The sequence below is a fragment of the Struthio camelus genome, chromosome 6 (genome assembly GCF_040807025.1).
Source record: "Struthio camelus isolate bStrCam1 chromosome 6, bStrCam1.hap1, whole genome shotgun sequence".
In the NCBI taxonomy this organism is placed as follows: domain Eukaryota; kingdom Metazoa; phylum Chordata; class Aves; order Struthioniformes; family Struthionidae; genus Struthio; species Struthio camelus.
This window is the reverse complement of record NC_090947.1, coordinates 14439338-14466738: the sequence shown is the minus strand read 5'-3', so window position 1 is coordinate 14466738 and position 27401 is coordinate 14439338. Positions and strand designations below refer to the sequence as shown.

The following is a 27401-nucleotide window of genomic DNA, read 5'->3' as shown; positions in this document are numbered from 1 at the left end:
TAGACTTCTAGGACCACGTCATTTCACTGGTTGCTTTTTGTTTGGTCTTATTCCCTCAATGATGGCTCCACCAGTTTTTTTTTTCCCTTTTATTATTCTCCTGCCTGTGTAGAGTAGTATAAAAGCTTAAGTAGCGTGTGAGACAAGGAATCACATCACTTAACAGCCACAGAGAAAAATGATACAACAGGAGTGAGTTTGACAGACTCAGCTGACAGGACTTTAGCTGTAGATCAGTTATTTTCATGTTTAACTCATATTAGAGATATGGGTTGGGTCTGTTGAAATTTGAAAAATTCATAGTGATGTGCAATATGCAGTAATAAAACAGTTGTTTTAACAGCCGCTTCTCTGAAGCCATATTCTGAGAACTCTGTCATGCAGACTGATTTGCTACAATGCAATGGATTAAAAACATTATCTCTGACTTAGGGCAATAGAAAACTGCTTAGTTGGACAAACAAGTTTAAATTGAAATATGCAGTAAACTCAAAAATACATTATCTTTATCACAGTAATAACTAAAACACATGAGGAAGGACAAAAGTGCCAATGGACTTTATTTAAAATGGCAAAAGAATTAATATTCCACTGGAAAAAAAAATGGCTTTTAGAACTATTGTCCATTTAAAGACAAAACCATGAATAATGAGGCTATTGCTCTAAATCTCACAAGAAAATTTGACCCCATTAGATAAAGTATAAAAGTACTGAGAACAAGAACTATGGCATATAGAACATGAGTACAAGCTGCAGCTGAAAGAACAAATGTTTAATCTCTTACTAAAATCCTAAGAAACTTCAGTTCTATTAAATAGCTGAACATGCTGTGATACTCTGTACTACTGTTAACCTCAGTAACCTAGGGCACCAAAAATAAGACAAGAGGGTGATACTTTCCATTTAAGTACATACTTTGTATGCTCTAGATCCTTTAAGAATTTCTTTTCTCTCTAGCTTTTGCAGAGGGTACAGCAGTCTTCATGGGCACAATGCCCTAAATCAAACCAGTAATTTATTTTCTAAGCAGCAACTAAGTGATTCAGCATATCAATGGCAGAAAAGCAGCTCCAGAGCCCCTGTAAGACAGGCGTACCAGTGCTGTCCTCCCAGGCACTGGGAATGGCCAGCAGTACGTTCAGGAGTAGCAGAAGCACCTGTACCAGAGGCACGGGATCCAGCAGGGTTCTGCAGTTCCTCTGATCAGTTGTGTGCTAACTCGCAGTCTGAATAACACCTGCCCTCAGTCCACGGCACCATCTGCTTAAGACAACCTTGTCTCAACTGTGAGTTATCTTCAAATATGCTGAGAAACAAGTCTGTTCCTCCTCCTGCATCCTTTAAGCACTGAAGTTTGCAAGTCCTGCAGCCATTACTCAATATAAATTTAACTTCATTTTCCTATGCTTTTTCCCCAACTGCAAATACATTTCTTTATCAAAGCCTACAGCGTCTTCTAGCTATTCAAATCCACAGTTAAATAAATGCCCTGGTTCATAGTGCATAAGAGTGCATTAAGTGCCATGCCACTTGTTATCACCTAAATTAGGTAGCTACTATGACTGTAAAAAGAAAAGATACTAGTGACCAGACCCTACCTTGGGAAGTTAAGCAATGTGAGTAACATCATCTTCAAACCCCTTTTGTGGGGCTCTAAGAGTAGGTAAATTAATGGTACATAATGACCTGCATGCCCAACGTGTGCTAATGCAGCTTTAAGGCATTATCCAATAAGTGCTCTTTAAGAAAAAGGTTGTGCAAAAAGACCTTTCATTAAGAAGCAAGCAAAAACGAAATGCAGGTACTTCTATGGCTCATGTTCTCCTGCAGAGCAGTAGGCTATGTGCCCTTAGAAAAGATAAAGCCAGGACAGACTTTAATAATACACAGATTCAGTGCAACATAATACTTGCAGAACATTTCTCTGCTCCCTTTTCTATGCTGCTGAATAAAATTCAAAGCTGCAAAAGTTCTTCAGAAGTAGAACTGGGAGAAGGGGCAAGCTTTCTGAACATAATCTCTGTAAAAGAACTATCTTTCATTTGAAGCCTTCTTCTATGTACAGCCAACTATTTTAAATGTTAAACTCAACCATTTCACTTAAAAAAATGGCAATTTCTCCCCTCTGTCTCAATGTCTTTGCTGAAGGCCTCTCTCATTCCCACTCCCCTCTTGAAAGCATAAGTATTCCCCCTCTCTTCCTGCACTCTGGCACAGCATCTTGTTAATGGAAAATTCTTTAACAAAGAACTTACAAGAAAGGAAAAGTGCACATAAAAAGGCTATTCAGACTGCTGTTTATGTTCTTGCTAGTTAAATATCTTAGTTAACAGATTAAAAATGGCTACTGGACCTTCACTTTGAGAAACTGATGTGCCATGAAATAGCAACAAGCTTCATTTCAATTCTTTGGGAAGGCTCTGGCTAAGCTGCTGACTGTGGAATAGGATGACACAGGCATAAGTTACTCAGCTGTGCTAATGGTGCAGTAGCAAGCTCAACGTTTAAGTTGAATATGCTGAACACATCTGTAAGAAGGAAAGCACATGTTAACAATTACAGCTCAAACCAAGTAAAGCCACAGCATTTTACAGTCTTTGCTAACTACTGAACACAAACAAGTCCTTCTCAAATAGCACCTTCCCTCCCACCCCCCCAAATACCACACAAAGCACTACATCCTACTTCTTCCTCCCCTCCTTTCTTCCCCCTACAAGATAAAGACAGGAAGCTTTGTTCCCCTGTTCTTCGCCCCTATCACCACAAGAAAGCGTGAAGAAGTGAACAACTCATAGCATTGGGCAGTTCCCCTCCAAACTCTGGCAGAATGAATAACCTTAGAAAGTTTAACTGTCTGGATTCCCAGTTTTTCTTACCCATTTGAAGAGAAGCATACTGAGGTATTAGCTTGGGTTAAAGTATTTGGAGGGAAAAAAAAAAAAAAAACCCTAGCTGCAGCTCAGTGTCCCCTCCCCAAAACTCTGTTTTATAATACATACCACAGTATCAATCTCTGCTGGGTCCACCATCCGAGATACCTCATCAAACTCTTCAGGAGACATTGGTAGGAGATTTTCTGGAGACTGGAGTCTAGAAGGGTGGCTAATAGGAAGAAAAGAGCAAGGATGGCCTTAAATAAAGCAGGGCACAGCTGGGCTACCATGTCTGGCTCCAAGTCCAAAAGTTCCACTAATGAGGTCACCTTCACAGGAGACCGAGCCAGTGATAAATACACCATGCTCTGCAAAACCAACACGGCTTTAAATGAAAGCTGAGAATACTCAGTGATCTACATTCAAATGAACAAGTCTTTCAGAACTTGCTTTTCAAGAAATAATTTGTCATTACAACTGCCTGTAATTTTCTAGGGTTTTTACCTAAAAATAGTAAGTTTTTCAATGACAGCAGTGCATGAATGTGGTGTGACCACATTCTCAAGCCATAGCAGAACGAGAGGAAAGATTTGATAAGGGCACCTGCACCTTAAATATTGCAAAGACACATGAACTACAGCTGAAAAATTACATTAAGTTCCTAGAAATCCAGCATTTTTGTGTGAACTTACACTTCAGATACGGAGATTAACTCAGTCTTGATGTAGCCATTTGCCTTGGGACCATCCAAATCCATAGGCTCTGGGGCTTCAAGGAGAGGAAAAAGGCAGGAGAGGGAAAAAACAGCAGCTCTTTTTAGCAAGTTTACCTCACATCATTGCCATCTTTATTGTTCCAGAAATAAAGCTGGTGGCCCAGATAACATACAAGTCTCTCGTATGCGTTTTACAGCGCTATGGTTAATTCATTTCTCTTTGGTCAGTTTTTCCTTTTTGCTTTTCTAGTTGTTCCACTGGGGAACAAAAAAAAAAAAACAAAAAAACCACCCCTAACATTTTCTGTAGGTGTATCAACACATGCTGCGAGGCCTGGCCAGCCAGCATCAGTGCAGTGTAATAATCAAATACAACAATCATGGCTCTGGCTGTTAGTGGGACCTTATATCTCTGAGGTATCTAACAGACAGACATAAAAACAGAATTAGAGGGCCAGAAACAATTCTGTTATCAGGTTTTGATCTGACTAGATCTCATGTTGTGCCTCTTTAAAAACAGACTTTTTCTTGACCTTCTAAATTTCTCAGATGCCTGTTCTCACCTTTCATCTGAGAAGCGCTCAAGCACAGGTTAGGTGGCCAAGACTTTCAGTCCAGTTGTTACCCTTTCTTCATATGCTACAGAATTATCCAGTGCCAAAGGATCTCAAGAATAAACCTCACACTTACACCACATTAGCCATTTATAGCACTCACCCTCCTTTGGTCTGGAGTAGTATTTGCCAAAGGCATTGTCTTTGGGTATATCTGGGTACAGAAATCTCAGTGGATTTTCAGGAATGTTTTCAGCTGCCATCACTTTGTAGTTGCGAATGATATCAGGGAAAGTAACAGCAGAGAGCTCCTTCTTGGTGTATGGTTCTACTGAGTGGAACTGGGGCTCTACAAACGAGAGAAGACGACTTCAAGATGGTTTCAAACAGCTCGCAAAAACTGCAGCTGCACCCACAAGTTCAGAGGTCAAGTGAGCAGAAAGCTTATCTGAATGACACCTACCATACAGTATAATTATTTGTAACATTCATTTTCAAAGTGAGCACCACTGTTCTGCAGGGTAGTAAAGGAGATGGGGGATAACATACAGTAATCGTTCTTTGTGCATTTTGGGGTGCCCTCTCCATGGAAATTAACTGCAGTATTTCTTTAATGCAAGCAGTGCTACCATTTACTGTAAACAGCCCTTTTCAGCCTGCTTCCAGAAGGGGCCATTTAAACCTTATCACCTACTAGGAAGTTTGATCCTAATAGACCTCGAGGGCCTATGAAAAGAGAGAAAGATTAAAAACTGCTCTAAAGCTCCCAATGCTCTCACTTCTTTTTTCAGTCTTTGAGCATCTCAGTTATAAAGATAGCAAAGAAAAAGAAGGTTATTCAATTATAATAAGCAACTTCTCTCTTCAGATGTTGCAGAACTTGGGCCCAGCCAAATGGAGTGCCAACAGCTGTAGCATCCTGGCAGGTGGGGCTGATTTAAGTAGAATGATAAGGGGGAGAACCCTGATAAAAGTCAGAAGTGATGGTATCTTGTTGAGGTTTCTGGGCTTCTTGAAAGAGGGTGAGAGAAGTACCCCAACCAACAGAGGTACCTTGCTGTTCGTTTGTCCCTTCCTGGAAACAGGAACAAGGAGAACTACTAGGAGAATAAAGTAAGTGAATATGTGAATTACCTGGGGAGAACAGGGGAAGGAAAGAACAAATGCAATAGACAATGAGTAAAAGAAAGCAGTCCAAGAAAGGAATGCTCTCTATGAGATAATGCAAAGGGGGAGCACAGTAGTATGGGGGACAGGGTGTAGCTAGAATGAACTGCTACAGGAGAGAAATTTCTGATTAGGAGGATGATAAGGGTATGGAGGGGGAGACAGATGTGTTTGCACTAACAGTGTGCTAAGAAGAAGAAACTTAAGTAAGCAAGGGAAGCAATTGAGGCATTTTGTCCTCAACAAACTTCTAAGCCAAAAATAGTATCTGAGAAGCATTACTAGTCCTGGCTGAAGCTCTTAACTGTCTACTGTGTGCCTTATGAACTATGCCAGTTAAGGCATATGTCTGCTGTGGTTTGTGGCCTGTTGCTTGTAAGGATGGTACTGCTAGGGTGGTGTTCTCCATTGGTGCTTGGTGTGAAAGAGAAGAGCATAGAACTTTCTTGTTCTGATATATGCTTATGTTTGGAAGACAAAGATGTTCTCTATCACTGGCTTACCATTCTGAGATCCTTCTACCCAGGTAAATGTGATGGCTCCCTCTCTGCTGCTTTCACTGAATCTTAGTAAAAATGTCCCTGGACTCTGGTCCTTTAACAAAGCACGTTCTTTTTCTTTACTGATGAAACCCATGATGCAGCTGTAACATTGAAAAGAAAAAAAAATGAATTCATTCCTTGGTATCAAATCTAAGCTGTGCCAATCTAACAAGCAAAACTAAAAAGGTTCCATCACTTGAGGAGAGGAAAAAAAAAAAAACTAAAGCACTCATAAGTCTCCCAGAAGGCTTTGTCCTGGGAACAGCTGGGAAACTAGCAGCAACACTGGCAGACAGGAGCTGCGCTGTGTAAGCTGTGAATTGCCACAGCTCCCCTCACTGCTCTCCCTGTTGCCTGGTGGCTTTTCTGAACTTGGAATACAAGAAACTGACTTTTGCTACTAAAACTGGGATATGGAAGTAGAAGTCAAGTTATGTGTGTTCACCATGGTCAGGGGCTAGAAAGCAGCTTTAACCTTGAAAGTGTATTAAGGAATAGTTGCTCATTTTCTCTTTGGTAGATGAAATGAACTAAATTTGCCTGTTAACAGATTGCATCCACACAGGTGTAGGGTTTTTTGCATGAGGTTTTTTAATTTCCTTTCCATGTTTTTCAGAGAAGCTGTTCTGCTTGTGCTATTTCAACCACCAAAATTCGCTGTGCTTAGCAAGTCGCTAATGTATGCAAACAGGCCACTGTAGTAATAATGTGTGCTCAGTGGAGCATTACGGGTACTGGGGGGAAAGGAAATCTTACAAGCCAGTACCAAGTCATAACCTTAGGTCAAGCCCCAAATGACTGTCTTTAAAAGGTCAGAATTTCTTTGAACTGCTTCTTGTTATTCAAAACTTCATGGAATATTTTGAGGAACAACTGTACTGTAGCCATTAAGTTAGGGAATGTACTCTTTACACAAACTACTAAGTAATATAGTTTTTACTTAGAAACTTTAGGGGCTGTAAACTGTCTTGGTTTTGTTCTGATTTTACTAAAATGGCGTGGTTCAGATAAATGCATTTTGTGAGTAGTAAATGCCTCCTTTAAATGATAAACTCTTGCCTTCCCATCCCTCATGTATGAAGCAGAAGATAAGTGCTCTTGAGGCTGTACTACTTATCCCTTTGTATACAAGGGGAGTCACTGTCCTAATTAATACTACACACTTGGCAATCTTTCCCATTCTAGTATCTTTGTAGTGTTTTTTCCCTTCAATTTCCCTTTTTGCCCCCCTAGGAGGGGGGAAAAAAAACTGTGTGGTGTGTGTGGTTGTGTGTTTTTTTTTTTAAGCTGGTGGTGGAGGAGTGATAGTACTAAATCTCTGATTTTTGATTACATTTAGGATTTAACTTGCACCTCTCCTTTCAATAAAACTTAGAGGATTGCTCATAACTGAGAGGCAATGTAGTGTTGTTTGAGACTGTATACAGTCAAAGCCATATACAAAAAGCATCCTGTAGGTACACAGCCATATTCAGATGGAACATAAAATAGGAGAGGATTACGACTCTGTTACAATAACAAAAGTCTCCATTGCACTGGAGCTCCTATGTCTAAGAAATATGTAAGTCAAAGTCTGAAAATGTGATCTCTTAGCAGTGTGGAGAGCCTGGCAGCTCCTCCAGCTGTGCCTGAAAGAAGCCAGACACCCCTGTAGAGCTGCACCGCTCAGCAAGCACTACCCACATGCCCCTTAAGAGGAACACAGTCTCCATCCTGATCTGGAATGCCTAAGCTCAGAAGTGGAAGTGGTGGTATCCCTAGCTCATGGATATGAATAGGAAACAGCTGAAGCACAGATTGCCCAGCTGGGCAAAATCTGCTGGTGGAGGGAGGAAGGCAGTCACAAGTTAGCACGCTAGTTCAAGTGATCCCAGCATCTCTAGATTTGGCAAATGTGAAGTTCTGTTGTGTGCCTGTCATCTGCTTGCTGCATTTTAGGCAGTGAAACAAGGCTGCAGAATAAAGAGATAAAATTCATATGAAAGTAGGAGGTAATAATTTGGAGTCTGTAGCAAGACAGAGTGATTCTGCAGACTTGCAGGATACTAGGATGCTCTGCTGTGAGCAAACTGTCCACAGGATTTCATAATGTGGCTGAACTTAAACAGACAACTAAAATGCAGGATTGTGACCTTGGGTGAACCCGTTTCTTGCAGGAAGGCTAGAATTCAAGGTTTACAAACCTGGTACTAAAAGGCAAATGGAATTGGTTTTCAATCTGGCAGTCTTATTACTTTCTACTCTAAAATCAGTAAAGATTAATTTCTGGACTGATACTACTAGTATCAGAACCTGGCTGCTGCCACCTACAGGCTCACAAATGCTGGGCTTTTTGGGGGTGGGGTGTGTGTATGTTTTTAATATGGATGATCTTTTGAGTTATTCTTCATACTTTAGTCTTTCCAGACAAACAGAAAGAGGGTCTGTTCTAGGGTGTGGAGAAAGAATATACTTATAGTTGAAGCAGAGGCAAAAACCTAACATTCAAGGCACTGCTGTTCTGTGGTTTTGGTGGCACGTCTTGGTCATCTGGCACTCTTACTCAAGCAGTTGCATCAATAGAGACTTTCTTGCTATTAGAATTTTGTTCCCCCATACTTTTCTGGTTGCAGGTTCCACTTTGTTGGACCCAAACTAACAGCACAAACAAAATCACAGCCTAAGGATGTAACTGCTAGCCTAAATGAAAGGCTTGAGGCAATGACCACATCTCTGTTAACTCCACTCAGGTCTTACCCATCGTTCCAGAGACACAGGAGGTGCTTCTTAATAAGCTCCAAGATTCCTTCAATCCACAGCCAAAAGGGGAAATTTTTATCATTTATATTTTCCTGAAATTCAGAGTGTGGAAAGAGTGGGGAGGGGAAGAACAGTGATAAGGAAACATGAATCTTAAGTGTGTGGGGGATAGGGAAGCAAGCAGGCTCTTGATTCTGTCCTGACAGGTGCCAGCATCTGTCTGGTTTTGTGTATGTTTTCTCTCTTTTCGCCTCCCTCTCCCCTGTTGCCTCCCCTCTTCTGTTCTTTGCTATTTTTCCACTTTGCTAGTCTACTCCAAAAGCCCAGAAGCTATGAGGCTATTGGGAATGAAGCATACACTGGATCTGAAGGCAAGCAGCAGCGTGCTGTCTGACAGATGCCTGCCTGAGCCTACAGTACCTACAAACGTGATCTGACACCTCTTGTTCAGCTATGTTGGATTAAGAAGGCAGAAAAGGCTCTGGGTGCAATCTGGGTACTGCTCTTAATAGAGCTCTTGGATACTCAACCTATTTTGTGGTGCTTTAAGCCAGGTTCCTTGGCAGAATGGTTAGAGCTCTACCTTCTGTTTGGACTTGGATTTCCATTCCTCAGGATAGACTCATATTAATGAACCTGGGTGCTTCCAGGTCACCAGAGCTTTGCCACTGTTTCCCCTGGGCTCTGTTCTTTTCTCCTGTACTGCTTGCTTCTGTCATCTGCTTCTTATCTACACCAGCTTAGTGTTTAAAGCCAAAGCGTGGGGAAGAGTCTTCCCATCTCACTGCAGACTACTGCAGCCAGGGTTAAGAAATCTCATGATGTGGCTTTCTACAGTCACGCTGACCCTCTTGGCTGCCCTGTGCTAACACTTGCCCTAATTCTGCTGCTCCTGGTGTGGGAAATGCCCTTCACTAAGACAAAAGAACAGTTCATCTTGCTGGTTTCTGACACTTTCAGTAGTGGTAAAAAATGGAAAACCTATTAATAGCCATCTCCAAATCCTCTACTGCCTGCAAGCCCTTTTCCCTCCTTCCCCTTTTACTTTAACTCCACCACCAAAACCCCCTACAACTATACAAACTAATTAGTGTTAACTACTGAAAAAGAAAGCATCTGGAGGGGGGGGAATCAAAACAAAGCTCTGTGTTCTCTCTCAATTTTTAAACTGAGTTCATACCTTGCAGAATCTTGTCCAAGGAATAAGGCCATCATGTGATCCTCCACTTGTTGGCCCTAAATTGAATAAATTGACTTCAGTCACATTAAGTTACTTATGGAAAGTAAATTGCCTATAGCACCAAGTTCTAAGTGTTTATTTACAACTGTCTTAGCTGTTGGACTAGAAGAAATGAATAGCTACTGTATTTCCCTGGCTAAAGTAGGGAGAGCATAGTGGCTTGTAAGGCTTCCCTCCAGAAACATTCACTGAAAAATGACAAAAAGCTGTTTTAACAGGCCACACAGAGCAATGCAGACCTTGCATAATAGGATTTAATTCATTCTGACATTTGCTATGCTGTTACCTGTAGCACTTCTCAGTTTTAAAACACTTCCAGAAAAGGGATCTGAATCTCTTGCATCTCTTATCCAGCAAAACAAGAAAATTGCAAGGCATGCTCCTCTTATCTAGGAGCTCAGTAGACCCCCCCCCCCACAACATCACTGTAAGATTATGCATTTTTGCTGTCTCAATTCTGGTGACTTGTAGGCTTGTGCCCCATAACCTGACTCCTAGGCCTGCCTGGAGCAGGCAGGGACTCTCTTCATTCCTGTTACAATCAAGTGTGTTTTTTTTCTTGTTTTAATCATGTCAACCATGTTTCGTAGTCACTTCCTCAGTGTAAGACTTCTTTGCACTGACTACAGTAGCTAAAGGTTTGCAGCCCTTGCCTATATTCTTCTATATTCTTGCCCAATTCTTCCCATTATTGACCATGCTATGGATTTCGGTTATGTCAGAAATCGGCTTTTCTTCCTTCTCGTCCAAGAACAAGTTTAGTTAGGAAGCTAGTTTCTCATACTGCTAGCATTAGAGACTGAGATTCTGTCAAATTTTACATCACAAAAGCAGTATGTGAGTTGTATCCTGTTAGATTTCACTTGCTTCTGAACTCTACCCTACTAAAGACTGGAAAACACTTTCCTCGCATATGAGATACTATGTGAGGGGAAAGGATTGAGAGGAAGTAAAAAATCTTAAGTTAATTGCAGAAGATAGGCAGAATTAGCCTCAAGCCAAACATGCCATTTCTTCTTCAGCAGAAGCAAAAGGTGTGGAGTGCTGAAATAAGACCATACCGAGTAGCTTCTCTCCCAGCATGCTCAGTTGATCTGCATTAAGTCCTCTCTTCGTTACAGAAGAAAACTGCCAACTCAGAACTTCAGAAAGCTTAGACCACTTTGCATAAGGTGGATTCAGAAAGAAGGACAAGTTCTAGAACGGAGGGGAAAAATAAAACATACAGTTAGGTAATATGTAAGCACATCCTACCAAAAAATAGAGATTTGGGAAAGGACGTCAGCTTGAGATAGATCTGGAAAAGAAGGCTGCTATTCTGATGGGTACTCTTTACTGGAAAAGCACTTTCTTTTGGACATCGATTTCTCCCAGTGGGAGAAGACTTAGATTAATCAAGTGCAGTGGATTTGAATTCTCAGGTATATATCTAGCCTCTCACTGTATATACTGAATACAATGTACAATATTTCTACATGTGCTCCAAACACTCCTCTTATTAGGACAGTGAAATGACTCTCTCTGCCTTTCCTTCTACATCCAAAGGCCATTAACAAAGTCATCTGCATTGAAAAAACTACCTAAGTCACTTATGTAAAAGACAATCTTTGAAAGTAACACAAATTGGTTTGGTTTTCTGCAAATACCTTGGGATCAGTAGAGAGCATGTTGAACCATAAGATAGAAGCCCATCCGCTTGGAAGCTGGCTCACATTTGAGATCACAATAATGGGAAGGGATGTGGTCTGAAAAAGATACAGGAGGAAACATGTCGGACTATCCTGTACTCTTGCTGCAGTCCTTCTCTAGATTAGCTACAAATGAGTTTCCACTATAATTCCCTGCTCGTGCGATCCTAGCTTTTCTACTTGAAGTTTGCATGCAGTACAGAATTTCAGCATGGTGAAGTACTAGAAAGGAAGATTCAAGTGATTTTTGTCTGATTACTTTGATAAAGGCTTTCACTTAATACCAGTTATTACAGCACTTTACTAATAACACAGTTCATGTACTGCTTCTGAAATAAATGGAAACTGATATCTGGAGAACTTACAACACAGAATTAGTTACTAAATGTTTTGCAAAGCATGTTCCCTGCTTCTTGCACAGATATTGTGAAATGTCATCTGTATGTTTGGAAACAATTGAAAGTGTTTAATATACAAGTTTTTTTGTTTAGATTTTTCAGTGTGAGTGATATACAGGGAGTTCATTCCACCTATCTTTTACTTAAGACGTACCTCCAGATCTATTACCAAGCCAGGCTGGCACAGCTGTGTCTCAAAGCTCAAAGAGTGAAGTTCCTCTGTTACAATGAGAGGACCCTTCAAAGAAAGAAAAATCATAAAATTAACTAAAAATCTCACAGTTGTTTGAGGACGGTAGCCTTGCTATTGCCTCCTAATATTGCATTAAATAATGTTCAGAAACAAACACTGCATTCTTACTTGAGTCCTACTTGATTATTTCAGCTGAACCAATACTGCAAAATTGTTCCCTTTAGCATTTGGTAGTTGATACAGATTAAGTCCCCTGTGAATCATTCTTCCCTAAGACATTCAAATGAATGTTTCAAGGAATTAAGATGGGTATCAGAGGGTGGAGATTTTCTTTTTCAATCTATAGTCTCCTAAATTAGACAGACAAACTATAGTTTTCTTCCTTCTGGCCTACCTTTTAACAAAATGCTTTGTCAGTACCCTAATATTTACTTCTTGCTAAAACTTCCAGGAGTAAAAAGTCTATTTATATGGGGGGGTGTGAGGAATACATCACGGCAAAACCTTCTCTGCCCAAGCATGAGGAAAGCTCACTTCTCTAGAGGGCCCTTGCTCTGGAATATCCCCTCCTCTTGACTTCAGAAACTATTTACAGATTACAGTAGACACAGACAGTGGTAACTTCCTACAAACTGTTTGCCTCTTAGTAGGAGCTCTCTAGGCATCCCTTTTATGGCTGCTATCTGGAAGCCACAGAAAAGTCTGTCACTAGCAGAAAGTCCCATTAAAGCTAGCTGCCAATGAGGGAAAAGTCCAGTAGGCGCTGTTCTGGCAGTAGTTCCCTCTTCTGCATGGCTCCTACACGGATGCTTCATTTCCTAGAAGTACTGAGCTCCTCTACTATTAATGTCTCATCCTGTGTGTTTATTATTGTCTCATCCCATGGTGCTGAGTGGAGCTCTGTCTTAAGTGTTCAACTGCCTTTTTGGTTATTATGCAAATGTTCTGTCAACAAAGTGCTGCTTACCTCATTTGTTCTGCTTCCTGCATTTTTCTGTTCCTTCAATTGCTGCAAACAAACAAGAAGAAAAAAAAATGGCTTATCTACTTAAGCCACAAATGAAAGCAGGTAGGGAATGGAAACATTTGTGTGCCCTAGGTGCTTAAATGGATGGAAACTTGCTGTGCTAGTGTCTGAATCTACTTGCCTCCCAGCTGTGGAAGCCAAAGGATTAAACTATAGGTAACTACTATCCTTTATAAAGCATTCAGCTGTGCAAATAGATATTGCAGCCTTATGATGCAACACCTTTGTACAAGAGGCTTTACAGGAACAGAAGCAGGTGAAATCAGGAAGGATCAGATAAAGTAGTAGTTTATCCAAGTACTCCTTGGAATTTGACAACAAACTCCAGATGTTGTTAGTGACTACTGGATAATGAAGGGAAGGGGGAATTCTGTGCTGGCTGGTTCAGAACTAAATGCAAGTTCCTTCCCAGTTGTTATGATGCAATCCATCTAACTTGCATTGTTAGAGCAAAAGTGTTGCACAGTCTACTGAAAGCATAGATTTTCTTGTAGCAGTCCCTCCTTAGACAATTTTCCTCTTCCAGTCTTGAAGAGCTTTAAGCTACTCCAAGCTTTCCTATCCATGAGCCCTACCCTGAAGGGGCCCCAAACAGTATTTCTAGGCTTCTTTATCTCCTCCTCCTCCAAGGAATCCATTACAATGTAGACATTACAACGGCAAATACTGTTTGCCTTTCTGGCCATATTTTGGGGTCAAAAGTAATACTAGTTCAATTGGAACAAGCCAAAAATTTCAAAAAAGGGGTAGAAAAAATAAAGAAAGGGGAGAAGCCTTCATGTTTCCTCTAACACAAAAGTAAACAGTGACTTCAATATTAAAAATAACTTGTCTTCCTACCACACCCTCTGCCTGCACAATCAAATGGATGTGGCAATAAAAAAAAACCTACCAAGTGTCTGAATTCTGCTGCTAGACTTCCATTAGTAGATTCTTCCATGTTCATTACCTTTGTGTTTGTTCCCAAAATATTAAATTTCCTGAACCTTCACAAAGAGGGGGAAAAAAAGAATTAGGAGTTTTAAATTCATTCAAAGTACCCCAAAATAGTATGTTAAAACATGATGCCACATACCCTTTGACTGAGTTCTTCTCACTTACATCTCTGTCAAAAAAAAAAAAAACACTTTTAAAACTTCTGCAGACACAGAATGTGGGTATCTGTTTTAGCAGCTCACAGAGCTGAGAACTGGTGAAACACTCCTGTGAAAATTTTTTCTTTCATGCAAAAGAGGTAATCAGTTCTGGCAGTCAAAACAAAACAAACATTGCATTGCACTGGCTATCTTCTATTGAGGTGTAAAATTTGCTGTGGTGGCTTTACGGAAGTAAATCTGTTCTTTTACTACACAGGCTGTAACTTTGTTCTGAAACAACTGATACAGTACTGTCATCCTCCATCTCTTTTCAAATCTACTTTTGTACAGCTTGAAGAAATTACTGCATCACTTGAATCAGCTCTCCCACCTTTTGGGGTTTTACCAAGTCTTATCTGATGTACTTCTCAAAGCCTCAGCTTCCAGATCCCCATTAGAATTTTTCTTCCCCAACCCTATGCCTGCAAGAAAGTTTCTGGGCCCCAGAGCTGTTCTGAGTAAAAAGAACGTCCCCTGAAGATCCAAACTCGAAGGCGAAAACCATCTCAATTTTTAAAAGCACAAACCCCTCTCATGACCTTACAGCCACTGTCATGATTTTGGAGAGCCTGTTAGGTGTCCTCCCTCATCCCTGGCCTCTTAAAAACAAGTGTTAAATTTATCTTCTGTGTTTGTAAACAGCTGAACTTGCTTACAAAGGATTGGTAGATGTCTGTTTAGATAACTGCAAGTTTTCACTAACACTGTATGTCAAATGTTGCTTAAGGGCACTAGTTTGTCAAAGATAGCCAGATTCCTCACTAGAGGCTATCCTAAAGCTATTCAAAAAGTAAGCTATTTTAGAGAAACACCTGCAAAGTAGGGAAGCTGTGTGAGACTGGAAACAGAGTTCAGTGCTATGCCTTCAGCTAGCACTAGCCTGAGTGAAACACCCACAGCAGAGAAAAGTGGTCTGCAGTGCACATGAGGACCAAGTGCTACTCTGTGCCCAGACAGATGTGGCAGTGAGCCCCCTTCCACAATCCTGAGCGGAGCTGGTGGCGGGAAACTGAGGCCTCCCCCTGCTTTGGGCTAATGCCCCTAATGAAGAGTAAAGGGGAGAGTAAACCTGCTGCCACAGAGAAGCAGCATGCTCCTCGCAAACTCCAACACTAAAACATGACTGCCTTTTGGATTTTTCAATGCAGGGACTGCTTATCATTAGCATACACAGGGATGAGAAAAATGCAACATACTTATCAAATAAAACCTTCACTTTCAAGTTATAGTTCAACTCCTGCAACTTCACCAGCAATCTGGAAAGAGAAATTAAAAAAAAAAGTAATTGCAACTGCAAAAAATCTTTTCTTTTACAGTGCTGCTTATCACAGGTTATATTTAAACTGCACAGCCCAGGGCCCAAGCTTGTTCCATACAAGATGGTGCAGATCCAATGACAGGATAAATTAGCAAGGCCCATAGATACTGCCCCCTCTTCCTTGTCTAGAGATCAAGCCAGATTGGCAAATAAGTTACTCTTTTGCATGACAGAATGGTCTGCGTGTGTCTGTTTAGCTATTTGGTTGTGTTCTCATACACTCAATGCTCCTAACTCCTGGTAAAGTGTAAAAACTTAAATGCATATTAAGCTTTGACAGATGGCATCCCCTGCCACAGGGCACTTCCCTCCTGCCTGCACCTGACTTGGGCAATTAGTCTAGCGTGCAAGCCTCTCAGCTATAGGAAGTCAATGAAATGAAAGGTTTATCACAAAGTAGGAAGAGGAAAGGGGAAAAATACCTCAACTTCACAGTAAACTGTACTCCAGTCTTCAGGACTAATGGCCTCTGAGGATGTGTTGGCATGCAAGGCTGCCTTTCCACCACAAAGGAGCTATGGAAAAAACAGATGACAGAACATTAATAAATCCTTTTGTTAAGGAAAAAAATTACATACAAAATAAACTTAAAAAAATAAAGCATACAGTAGTGTCAGTCAGTCACCATTATCTACTGCTTGTTTCAATCTTTGTAATGTCCATGCGTGCATTCCTTTGGCTTTTGTCTCAACAGGGCTAGAAATACTGCAAGTGTAAATGATTTCTTAAGGGTTGTCTTTTTTTTTCTAAATATGTTAGTGGCTTGGGGAAGAAAGCGCAATTTCAAACTTCCCTGAAATCATATGGCATGTAAATATTGTGATGTAACTAGTATAATCTGAAAGTGAGGAGTATCACTTCATTTTTTCGTTTTCAGCACCCCTTAAACTCTTATGGGTATAATGTTGTGAAAGAGTGTTTTGTAGCAACACAGACCTAGATGAGTTAGCAGGGTATTTGAGGAGGGCTAGCCATCCCCAAGGGGACATGAACTTCTGGGGTTAACCTATTCTGATGCCCTCAATACTCTTGCTAGCTCGGGCACCTCTTGCATAGCATTGTACTGTGTAGATACAAACCCTAAAGCATTCCTGTTTTTTTACCGAGTCCTAGGCAGAACCAAGACTTTTCTTCCACTGTACTCACAGGCAAGATAACTAAACAGCAGCTGGACTTCTACAGCTCTTCCTTATTTCTCTTCGCTTTGAAAACTACCTGTGTCTTCCAACTGAAGACCAGTGCTCAAAGCATTTGAAGAGGACTTAAGAAACCTAAGTTTTAGTTCTTAGTGGTTTTAGTTCCCGCATAGAAGGTTACATATTATAGATAAGCCCCTTCACTTGTCTGTTAGTTTGCAAGCCTTTGGCAGCGCAAATTGTTGCCTACTGTATATTTAAAGACTGGGACTCTTAAGTGGGGCATCTACCAGCTAGACTATCTTGCATCAAAGCACCTGTAGAGAGGTAGGGCTGGGCTCCCTATGCTGGAGTCAAGGAGAATGGGTCAAGAGACAAAGGGAGAGAGAGTCTAGTGCATATTTATCTTGGTCATTGCTTGGTGTAGATGGTTTCCTGTCTCCGTTTACTTGAGCTTCCTTGCAAGTTTGGGGCAAAAGCAAGAAATGGACTGAGAGACTACGAGTCTGATCCTGCAGTCAATGGATATTGTAGCAGATCTCATACTGGCTTAAATGATAGATTGTGAACCCCTTCTACTAGCCTATAGGATAAATCTCAAAAAATGGTCATTTAGCTGAGTTTTTGTGACTAACCAAAGAAAACCTCAGAAAACACAAAGCTGGTGTGCTGAAATTTTGAAGAAACAGAAGGGAAGGAGCGCTCTCCATGCATTCATTTGCACAATGACCACATGATCCTTCTTGTCTGTTACCTCTGGATCAGTTGTTTGAAAAGACTGTACGTTCGGTCCTGCAGAACTTGTTTGTTTTTTGTGATGGGATCAGGGTCGTAGGTAAATTTCTGCTCCAGTTCCTCAAGCTTTTTTAGCTGTTGACGAACTTGCTGTAGACTTTCAGCAACAATGGTGAACCTAAAATTACACAGTCTTACTATTTTTACCATGTTTTTGTATTGTAATAATGCTAGTACACTGGTGAGACAACTGTCCTTAAGCACTACACAGTGCACAGAGAACAGTTCTTGCTCATTAGAGATGTGGTGAGGTAATAATTTCAGTGAATTTAAGTTATGCTATGACAAAACAGACGAGCACAATACAAATAATCAGTACATTTGGCAGATTTGGTGTTCCTTCTTAGCATACTTTAAGCTCCTGTTCAATGCAGCTGCTGGCTAGAGACTTACCAGCTCTGTAGCTGGTCAAGACAGGCGTTGGGTGGGCCACCAATACATGCAGTTTGTTGCCTGTGTTTCCACTCCACCAGCTCCTCATTAATAAGAGCGCTCTGAGTATGCTCTGTGGTGTTCAATAGCTGTATTATTTTGTTCACCACTTCCTAAGGAGAATGAGATTAATTTGTTTATAAAGTTACTTCATACAGAGTGCAACTGTCTTGCAAAACTTTGCAAGGATCTCAAACAGCTACTGTTAAAAGAGGATGTTTCCTAAAAGGCCTGCTTCTTTTTAGCTGGAGTATTTGCTAGAAGTGGAGATATATCGCACTGTTAGCGACACTGACTTCTCTTGCCCATACGTCTTCTAAGTGAATAACTGGATCAACTGGTTCTTGCTCTAGATTCAAGGACTGCAGCATTGGTGAACATGTTCAACTCTAACATGGCTACAACTTTTTGAAACCATTTTTTCCTCAAAAACATGACTAATGAGATTTTTTTTTTCTGTCCTTAGCTTTACTCAAGTGTTTGATAAAGAAAGATTGCTAGGAGAAGAGAAACACAGCAGCTTAAAGTGATTCTAGATTTTCAGTAATAATGCAAAGGGTGAAATTTTGCTTCAAGTAAACAAAAAGCTTGTTTACGACTATTATATAATTTGATATGTCAGCCCACTGAAAATGAACGTTTGAAATGAAGTGCTGTTGTGCTCTGAAAGAAAACTAGAGCACTACCTTTCTCTTGATATCAAGTAATAAAAACATCTTCTTGAGATTCATCTGTTCTTTCTTATATTCATCTTGTGACACACCACTGGGTTCATGCTCTGTAAAATAAATTCAAATTATAAAACAAACACCTGTACAGGTTTGCACAGAAAATCCACAGCATGCCTGATGAGATTGAGTTTCATGAGTGCCTGCAGTTGCAGTGAGGCACATGATGGGTTGGGCCATTCTGGGAAAAGAGGTAGGGGAAGCCCTGAGAGAGGGAGGGGACCTAACTGGCTCACGTCAACTGAAGTATATCCTTAAAGCTTAAGGGAGGAAATATTGTCCTCTAGAACTTTTTTTGATTCCTCCTTTTCCCCCTTCTGAAAGGGCAGAGAATACACCTCGAACACTAATGCAAAGCAAAGGCTTTTTGCCCCCTCCCCTTTTTTTTTGTGTGTGAATAACTGAAGTGTGAGTTTGCTTGTTTCCTGATACCAAGAATGCAGTTCAAAATAATGATTGTTTTTACAATACAGCAATTTGTTCTCATACTGACTTCAAACATGAATCATTCATGACACTGAACTGGCAACTGAAGTTAAGTGTTATTTCAAGGGAGGGTAATTACAGCCTCCTGAGGTTAGCCCAGCCTGAGAGCTGCTATATAGTCTCCCCAGCTACTGCTGATTACTGACCTTACGTTAGAAACTCTTGACTGCCCCATGGAAGCACTACCTGTGGCTAAGTACAAAGAGGGAAGGATCGGGAGGTTAGTGCTTCTCCTAGTATCTTCCAAATGTGTCTGCCTTCTGAGGGCTAGCCAACTGCCACATTGTGCTGGAAACTGAAACCTCTCTAGAATGGAGTAGTTAGAAATGGAAATATGAACCTCAGCTGTATCACCAGAAATCCCACTAACTTACTTGGCACAGCATTAGATTCCTTTGGAGAAAGAAATGTAGGGCCTTTTAACTATTTCAAACTAATGCCTTCCCCAGCATTTGAAATTGCATGCGTGTGTGTTTCCCTGGCTTAGAGGAAGCACGTAAAGTGTCGGTACAGAAAGGTATTTTCTATCTTTGCCTAGTAAGTGTTTAGAGACAGATCTACATAATGAAACTAGTGATGAGTTTAGATGCATGTGCTTAGCTTGGTGGATGAGGACTCACAAAACTTGAAGTGGGAAGGCATGTGTGAAACACAAGATGGCAAAGAGAAGCCTAAACTTAACTATTTAGATGTGTGGTTGAACGATCACGGAGTCCATGGGTTTGCTGTTTCTAGCAGCAAAGGGATGTAAAGTGCAAAGGAACGCTATTAACAAATAGGCTCTCTTACTTCTCATAAGAATAGACACAAAACACTTTCAGGAATTAAGTTTCAGCATAAAACAGAGTTAATGAAGGAGGGATGTGATCAGTAAGATTGGCTGCATATCATTAATTTTAGTTTCCTGATATAAGACAGCACGGTTACTCTTATCAACTGCATGCAATAGGATTTGTCCTGTAAAAATTCTCACCTCTGTTCTGCAAAGTTTTACATTTAAAGTCATATTCGTCTTGCACATCCTCTAATGTCTTGATGTCTTGCTCCACATCCTATAAAGCACGAATGAAGTTGGCCACAATTATTTAATATTTTCATATAATGCAAGACTTTTGCTGGTTAGGAACTGCCTAGCATTAGCCATTTACGCAGATGAATTCTGGTTTTACAGTAACACCTTTTCCTGGAACTCCTTAATAAGAAACGCCTCCAAACTTAACTGCTTCCTATTCACCCTCCCTCTTCTCTGCTAACAAAAGTCTGTTCATAATGAAGTATGGAAAAGCTCTTATACAGTCTAGCCATGCAAGCTTCACAGAATTTACGAGAACTTAGGCTATGGAAGGCAACATTTGGGCCACTAGCTAGCATTTCAAACAAACTACCATATGCTCAAGTATTGCTTGGAAAAAGCTTTCAGTCATTACCTTATTTGTTCTGTAGTCGGTAACTATCTATACGCTAACTGAAAATCTAGCTTGTAGTTAATAACAAAAAAAGTCAGTATATAACTTTTTAGAATTTTTCCTCAGTGCTGGTATTTCTGATGGCTGAAATGTTTTCATTGCCAAAACTTGAGCACCAGGAAGTATTTTTAAAAGACAATACTATTTCCTATCACTAAAATCTGTATTACTGAGCTTTGACAAATACTTACTTACTATTTTCAAATGTTCACTAGTGATAAAATTGAAAATCAGTTATCTCAATTTTACTTTTACTTGCCATTTAAAGTCAGTTTTATACACTGAAAGCTTTTAAACACTTATGAATTGACAAACACAACTTTAAATATGGTCCTAATCTGACTTTACTTACTATAACGCTGTTTTTTACAGCCTTAACTTTCGCATCTAGCTCCTTCTGTTTGTCCAGCATCCCAATCACGGTGTTCTGTATGCTTCCGACCTCCATCTGGGGGAGGTAAACAGAACAACAACAAAAGTCATACCAGGGAGAACAGTGACAGCAAATATATATTTTTCTCACTAACACAGATAAGTGACTTTGTTGACAAAGAGGCTAATAAAGCATGGCTTGTTCTAATGATTCATAAAAGTTTTGTATTATAAAATAATCGAGCTCAAGTGAGTTTGCAAAGAACATGGGATCAAGAAATTCCATTTGTGTGGTTACGCTCCTTGTCTATCATAACAATGCTAAAGAAAATTTCTGTTTACTCTCTGCACAAATTCCTTTTGTTTGACTATCTTCATGTAATTTCAAAGCACGTTTTAGGGAAAAGGCAAGCTTGCTGGAGAAGGCTGAATCACATCTACATGAAATGTAAGACACTCCCATACAGGGTAAGGGCAAAAAGGGAGAAACAGGCTAAGAATAAGGGAGGGGTGTGTGTGTAAAGGCAAAGAGGGTGACTTTGGAAACTTACTTCATTATCGTTCAGGAAGTTTATAGCATAACATCACACAGAGTTGCAGCAATTTGAAAGACGAGATTTTTTTCACTCTGCACTTAACAATATAATTGGTGTAAAAACTCAGGGCAATCTGGTATGCACGCTTTTCTAAGGGTTGTTTTGATTAATTCTTTAACTTAAATTCTTTAGATTACCTTAGCTTATACAAACTGGAAAGGGTCCTCTTCATAGATTTCAGTAAGACTATTAAAGCAATCTAAGCATACTTTAACCTTTGGGACAATCCTTTGTTTTTATGATGCTTATAGTTACGCTTGCTTTGCATTTTATCTTCTCAGCTTTGGAAAATTAGAAACTTTTATTAAAAGGCAGAAGTAGGATGTGGTATTGTACCTAGCGTCAACAAGTACACAGTATAGAAGAATTAGTTTCCCTTTTTGATTTCCCCCAGAACACCTGGCATGCTCAAAAGGCAGTTGTGTGGGCTCTGTGTCATGTAATGAAATAAGGTGTACTGCAGCTGCAAAGCATCTGGGAATGACTTTTTAAAGGAGCTATTTTGAATGCTGTTGCGTTAGCTCCTTTAAGCTCATTACCAAGTACTCGCCCCACTCTCTACAAACTGTGGCCAAAATTTGTCATAAAGGAAGGTATTTCAGTATTGAAACTCAATGGGCTTGGCCAATCATTATGTTATTACTACACAAATGAATTACATCTAGCTATACAGATTGCACACCTTTCCCAGCTGCAGATTTTTATTGCAAAACCGTTTTCCTTATAGAGGGAAAAACAAAAAGATGAAGCCTCAGAACACAGGAGGGTAGAGAATAATACGGCTTTACCTATGGTTCAGAGGAAAGAAATGGACTTCACTTAAGAAATAATGAGAGAGAGAAATACCCAGAGAGACAGTCCAGAGAAGTACCAAGGCTCAGCTGCTCAATAGAGTAAATTTGGGAGTAAAATGTAGAGGGAAAAGCTAAAATCATCTTGGAGAGATGAGGCAAGCCCTACTTGTTAAACTGTAAGAAACCTGATGAGCATATCAAGCTATACTACAGTAGCATGGAAAACAGCTTAGATTTTACATTGCTCAAATAAATAAAATTTACTTCCTGCCTCTTTCCCCTTCAAATATCTCAAGCAGCTCAAACATGCTACATTGTGCAAATGGTGCATATTAATATTCATTCATTCATAACATTCATGTCTTTAAAAAGATGAGTTGTTGGGCAGAGGGAGAATGACCTGCTGCTTCTTTCAGTGTTTTTTCCCCGCTCCCTTTGCCTCAAGTAATAGAAGAAGCAGATAAAACTGCAATAGCGATTATAAGACTAAATTACCTGATTTGACAACTGGGCATTGCTCAGTATTTTCCTCTCCTCTTTCAGACAGTTGTAGATGATCATTGCCATGTGTATTGGGTCTTCTTGGAAGTTATCCTGGCATTAGAGACGGTCTATTGTTAAACATGCATACCTTGAATCTCTTGTCCTCGAGCAAACTGACTGGCAAAAAGATTAGCAAGTGACTATTGCTTAAGCCTCAAGGGCACACACTGGTCATAGCGTCCCCTAAGATTATAGGGAGTGCAACAGCTGCAATTCCCTCACTGTTTAAAATAATGCATTTCTTTGCCAGCTAGTCTACTTCATTAGTACAAAAAGAGATGGGACTCCACACAAAATGGAAAGAACTGCGTTTGGGAGAAGAGAGATACTACACCATAGTCATAGGGAGAGCTCATCCTTTCCTGACATCCACCCCTCCACTCCTTTGAGGTGCAGTTGCTGGATTTGAAGGGTTATTGCTCTAGTTTGACAGGTACAGCCCTTGCTGAGGCATGTGAAGGAGAAAGGTCTGCTGTTGTTTATGAACAGGGTCAAGGCTAGACGCATTTTACATACACAAGGTTGAAGTGTGCTCTGGACTGAGTACTGCCCTGTCCAGGATGCTGCTGCCCCAGGAATCACTGAGCTGTCCCAGCCTTCTTGACTGATCTCTGTCATTGCTGGTATATAATCAGATAAGCACAGTGTGGTCATGTTCTCCTGCCCTCCCCAGAAAACATGTCCCCGGTGGTGATCTGCAGTAAGGATAAACCAGGTGTGTGGGAACAGGCTGCAGGAAAGGGGACTGTGAAAGATTCTCTAGAGTCCTACAGCAGTTCCTTCTGCAAGCTTATAAAGAACAGGGAGGAGGGGAAGACCAGCTAAGGAAAAATAATGAAATCCACTACAGATGTGTTCTGCAGTGCTACACTCTACACAAACTGCTTTGGTCCTTTTCTTTATCAGTACAATATGGTCCACAGAAGTGGTGTCTCATCACAGGTCCTTTGTTATCAACTGCGATTCTATAGTTACATGGAAAGAATTTATTCCCCTGTGTCCCCCTGTTTCTTCTGCTGCCTCAGAGATTTATTAGGATACTGAGGATACTGATTGGGAAGGGGTAAGGTAAATGAAACTCCATTTGTAGAAGCACTGCCAAATACACAGAGTAAATACCTTACAAAGTACAACTTAACTTTTTATTTCTAGAGATCTCAAAAACAGTTGAACTGTAGACAAATAAAACCAAAACAGAGTAATGTTTAAATTCTGACTTCTTAAATTAGGTTTCTCACAAATACTGTGTAAAAATACCTCATGTCAAGGTAGTCTTAGAGGGATCCAATTGTAAAACTGAAACAATTCAAGCAAATGTACAGGCATATGTCCCAGGCCTACCTGAAGATTACGTTTGCTTTTCCTTATGTTGTGTTGCAGCAAGAAGTTGTTTTCTATCAAAAATCGACTAAACTGATCATCAAGCTGTGACAGCAGGTCATGGAATAGCACTGTAGCAAAAGATACGTTGTTGGCTGCATGTTCCCTGGAATAATTTAAGGCATGCTTATGTTAAATACACTTTCAGCAGGTACTCAAGAAACACAAAGTGGTGTACTACATGTTTTTCTCCCTGACTCCAGTTGTAGTTTGCAAGCAGTAAGAATTACTTGTAAAGGTAACCCACTTTCATTCCCTTCTAATCTCATTTTCTGTGATAAAGAAATGCTGTCTTTTCCTCTATAGTATTCTCACCACATACCGTCTTAACTTCATTTACCCGTTCCATGAACATCAGGAAGCCTAAAGTGAACTTGATGCATGTGCATGTTGTACCACAGTCCTATAAGAAGACGCTCCATAAACATCTTGGTAAATGTTTAAAGCCAGCAACTAGCGAGAGACTAAGACACCAAGGTAACAGGTCTTTCTTAAAATGGCTGCTTCCATGACAGACCAACCAAAGGAAAAATAGGATAATATACTTAGTCTAAACATCAGGCCCCTCTCGAAAGCCCTGAAGAGGGACGGGAACATGGACTAGCAGAGATATAGCTACTGAACGTCCTTGCCAGCATAGGTCTACCTAGCAGCTTGCTTCCCCAGAACTTTTTTGCTGCCTGTGACTCCGCATGAGAGCACTGCTTGTCATGTAACCTGAAGGCCAGTTTCTATGCACATCACCACTGTCCTTCAGGCTTACCAGTCTTGGTTTTCCAGCCACTGAGCTAGGTACTGTCTAATTTCCATAGGAAAGCTGTCATCATACAGCTGGTGAACTTGCTCCAAAAACTTGGAATCAAGTTGCTGCAGCTGATACCACTGAGTCATCCTAGGGAAAAAAAATAAATCAATGTAAATAATTAATATTTGGACTTAGCTAGTGAAAAGTCACTCATTTAAAGTTCTCATTAAAAATGGTAAAATTGGATGAGCAGGAAGGAAAAGTGTTTTCAGTAAAAACATAGGTTTTTAGATGTAACAAGAGAAAGCTACTCATCAAACTGAATACAATTTTTCCATGCCCATTTTAATTTAAAAAAAATACAGCAAATTAAGACAGTCACCATACTATTTCATGACAAGTAAGTCAAAGTTCAATCACGTTTTATGGAAACTTGCATTTCTTTTTTCCTTTGAATCCATGTTCACAGCACTTAGGGTACTAGTAGTGTTATTCTCTATTCTTTCTTTCTTCCTTACCCCCTGTTAAGGGGGTATATCCCTAAATATGTATGAGCAGCTATGTGCCCTGTACCTGTACTCGGTAGGATCAAGATCCCATTTTCATCTGTGCAGATATTGTCCCTGCCAATCCCCAGAGGTGGAAGAAGTAACTGGAAAAGTAAAGAAACTTCTAGGGGCTCACTTTCAGGTACTACATGTGTCTCTACCTACCTGCTCTGAAAATGGCCTAGACCTCAGGTTGCTTTAAATGGAGACGTATTTGAAAGATATTCTCTTTGTATTATGCTTTAGTAGTTATGATCAGATTTTCAGGCTAAATTCAAGTCTCTGCAGTAGACATGGGTTATCTAGAATTAACTAGTATGACTGAGAGAAGCCATGCTGCGCAGTTAAGAGTTGTTATAGAGTGGCTGTTAGCTCTGATGTATGGACTCTTGCTGGAAAGCAGTTATCTCCTCCTTTCTGGTCTGCAGGTTAGTGTCTTGCAGTAGTGGCAGGTAAAGATATGTCCAGGGAATAGCTGTCAGGCTCAGGTGGAGACATGTAACCCCGCTTGCATCTGCAACCTCTTCAAAAAGGTGATAAGACTTATCCAAAGGACAATGTACACTCGGGGGTGAAGCAGTACCTTGTGTATGGGCTGTTGCCAAATCCATTAGTGTTTGTATGCCAGATCCCTCAACTGTAGAGTTGCATATAGCCTATGCGAGAGCAAGTGTAAGGTAAAAAATGCTATGATGTTTAAAGTAAGGGCTTTGGGGCTTTTTGGTGTGGGCAAGATTCCAACTCTAGAAAACACAGCAGTTAGTTTGAATATACTGTAGTTAATTTGAATATACTGTAGTGGCACCAAGGCCAACAATTAAAGCATGATACTGGTGAGGAAAGCTGGAAGGGGGTATCCAAATGCACAAAGTTTTTTTTCTTTCTTTCTTTTTAAAAGCACTGCTTAAATACTGCTATAAGGTACTCTAATCCTCCTGTGTCTTAAAGCAACCACATTGGACAGGGGCTTGGGAAGCCTGGCGGAGAACCCTCTGAATTGGGGGTTACAGAGCAACGTGATCACGTAGCAGGCGTGATCCTTGGAGAGGCGAGCAGGGAAACGCTCACGCGGGGAGGAAGTCGGTACCGCTCGGGGAGAAACGGTTAGCGAGACCCGTGGCAGGGCAGGGCAGGGGGGCTCAGGCCGGCCCTGGCAAACTGGCAGGGAGGAAAGGCTGCTTTGCTGCTTCACCTCCCCCGGGGCGGTCAGGGTGACCCAAGGGCAGCCGGCGTGCCTCTCTGCGGGCAGCAGGGCCCTGTCTCCCCGGCAGCCCCCGCCGCTGTGTGCGGCTTCGTGTCCCGCCGGCAGCCGCCCGCTCCCGCTGCGAGGCGACAGGGCTTCGCCCCCTCCTCGCCGGGCGCCGCGCTCGCCTTGTCACAACTCATGTTTAGTATCGTTTCTGGCTCTCCGGCTGACGGCCAGCGAAGCAGGCGCTCGCAGATGGGGGGCCGAGCGCAGGGCAGCCGTCCCGGCTGGCTGGGAGCCTGCACCCCCCTCCATCCCCCCCCCCCACCGCGGGCCGGGGGGCAGCGGCGGCAGTAGCCCCCTTCTCGCGCGACCCCCCTCCCCCGCGGCCGTTGGCCCGCACGCGCACACTTACTCGAAGACGAGGCTGCGCTCCAGCTCTGCACCGCGACGGCCACCCGTACCGAGAAATACTCGCAAAGCCGCAGCCCCACGGCCCGCCCGAGAGCCAATGGGAGCCTCGCTTTCGCCGCCCCGGCCAATGGGCTCGCGGTGCCGCCGCGCTCGCCCCGCCCCGCCCCCTGCCCTTGCCCTCTCGCTCTCG

At 41.3% G+C, this 27401-nt stretch overlaps 1 protein-coding gene across 2 annotated transcripts; it reads right to left on the bottom strand.

The window, feature by feature from the left end:
* Positions 1-535: 535 nt before the first annotated feature.
* On the bottom strand, positions 536-27394 carry STAT1 (signal transducer and activator of transcription 1). 2 transcript variants are annotated; one of them, XM_068948300.1, is made up of 25 exons: positions 27213-27281; positions 26195-26267; positions 25082-25210; positions 24280-24424; positions 22891-22989; positions 20986-21081; positions 20141-20219; positions 18640-18731; positions 17915-18066; positions 17481-17639; positions 16013-16105; positions 15469-15528; positions 14212-14241; positions 14029-14122; positions 13077-13118; positions 12071-12154; positions 11477-11575; positions 10892-11027; positions 9771-9826; positions 8588-8682; positions 5813-5952; positions 4306-4491; positions 3566-3641; positions 3000-3102; positions 536-2528 (listed from the first exon to the last, which is right to left on the bottom strand). In XM_068948300.1, exons 3-25 carry the CDS (start codon positions 25207-25209, stop codon positions 2505-2507), a joined length of 2268 nt encoding a protein of 755 aa, XP_068804401.1. In that variant the 5' UTR covers position 25210; positions 26195-26267; positions 27213-27281; the 3' UTR covers positions 536-2504. The 2 variants fall into 2 exon arrangements, with proteins under 2 accessions (XP_068804401.1, XP_068804400.1); XM_068948299.1 differs by lacking the exon at positions 26195-26267 and having other exon boundaries at positions 27213-27394.
* Between the last annotated feature and the right edge of the window lie 7 nt (positions 27395-27401).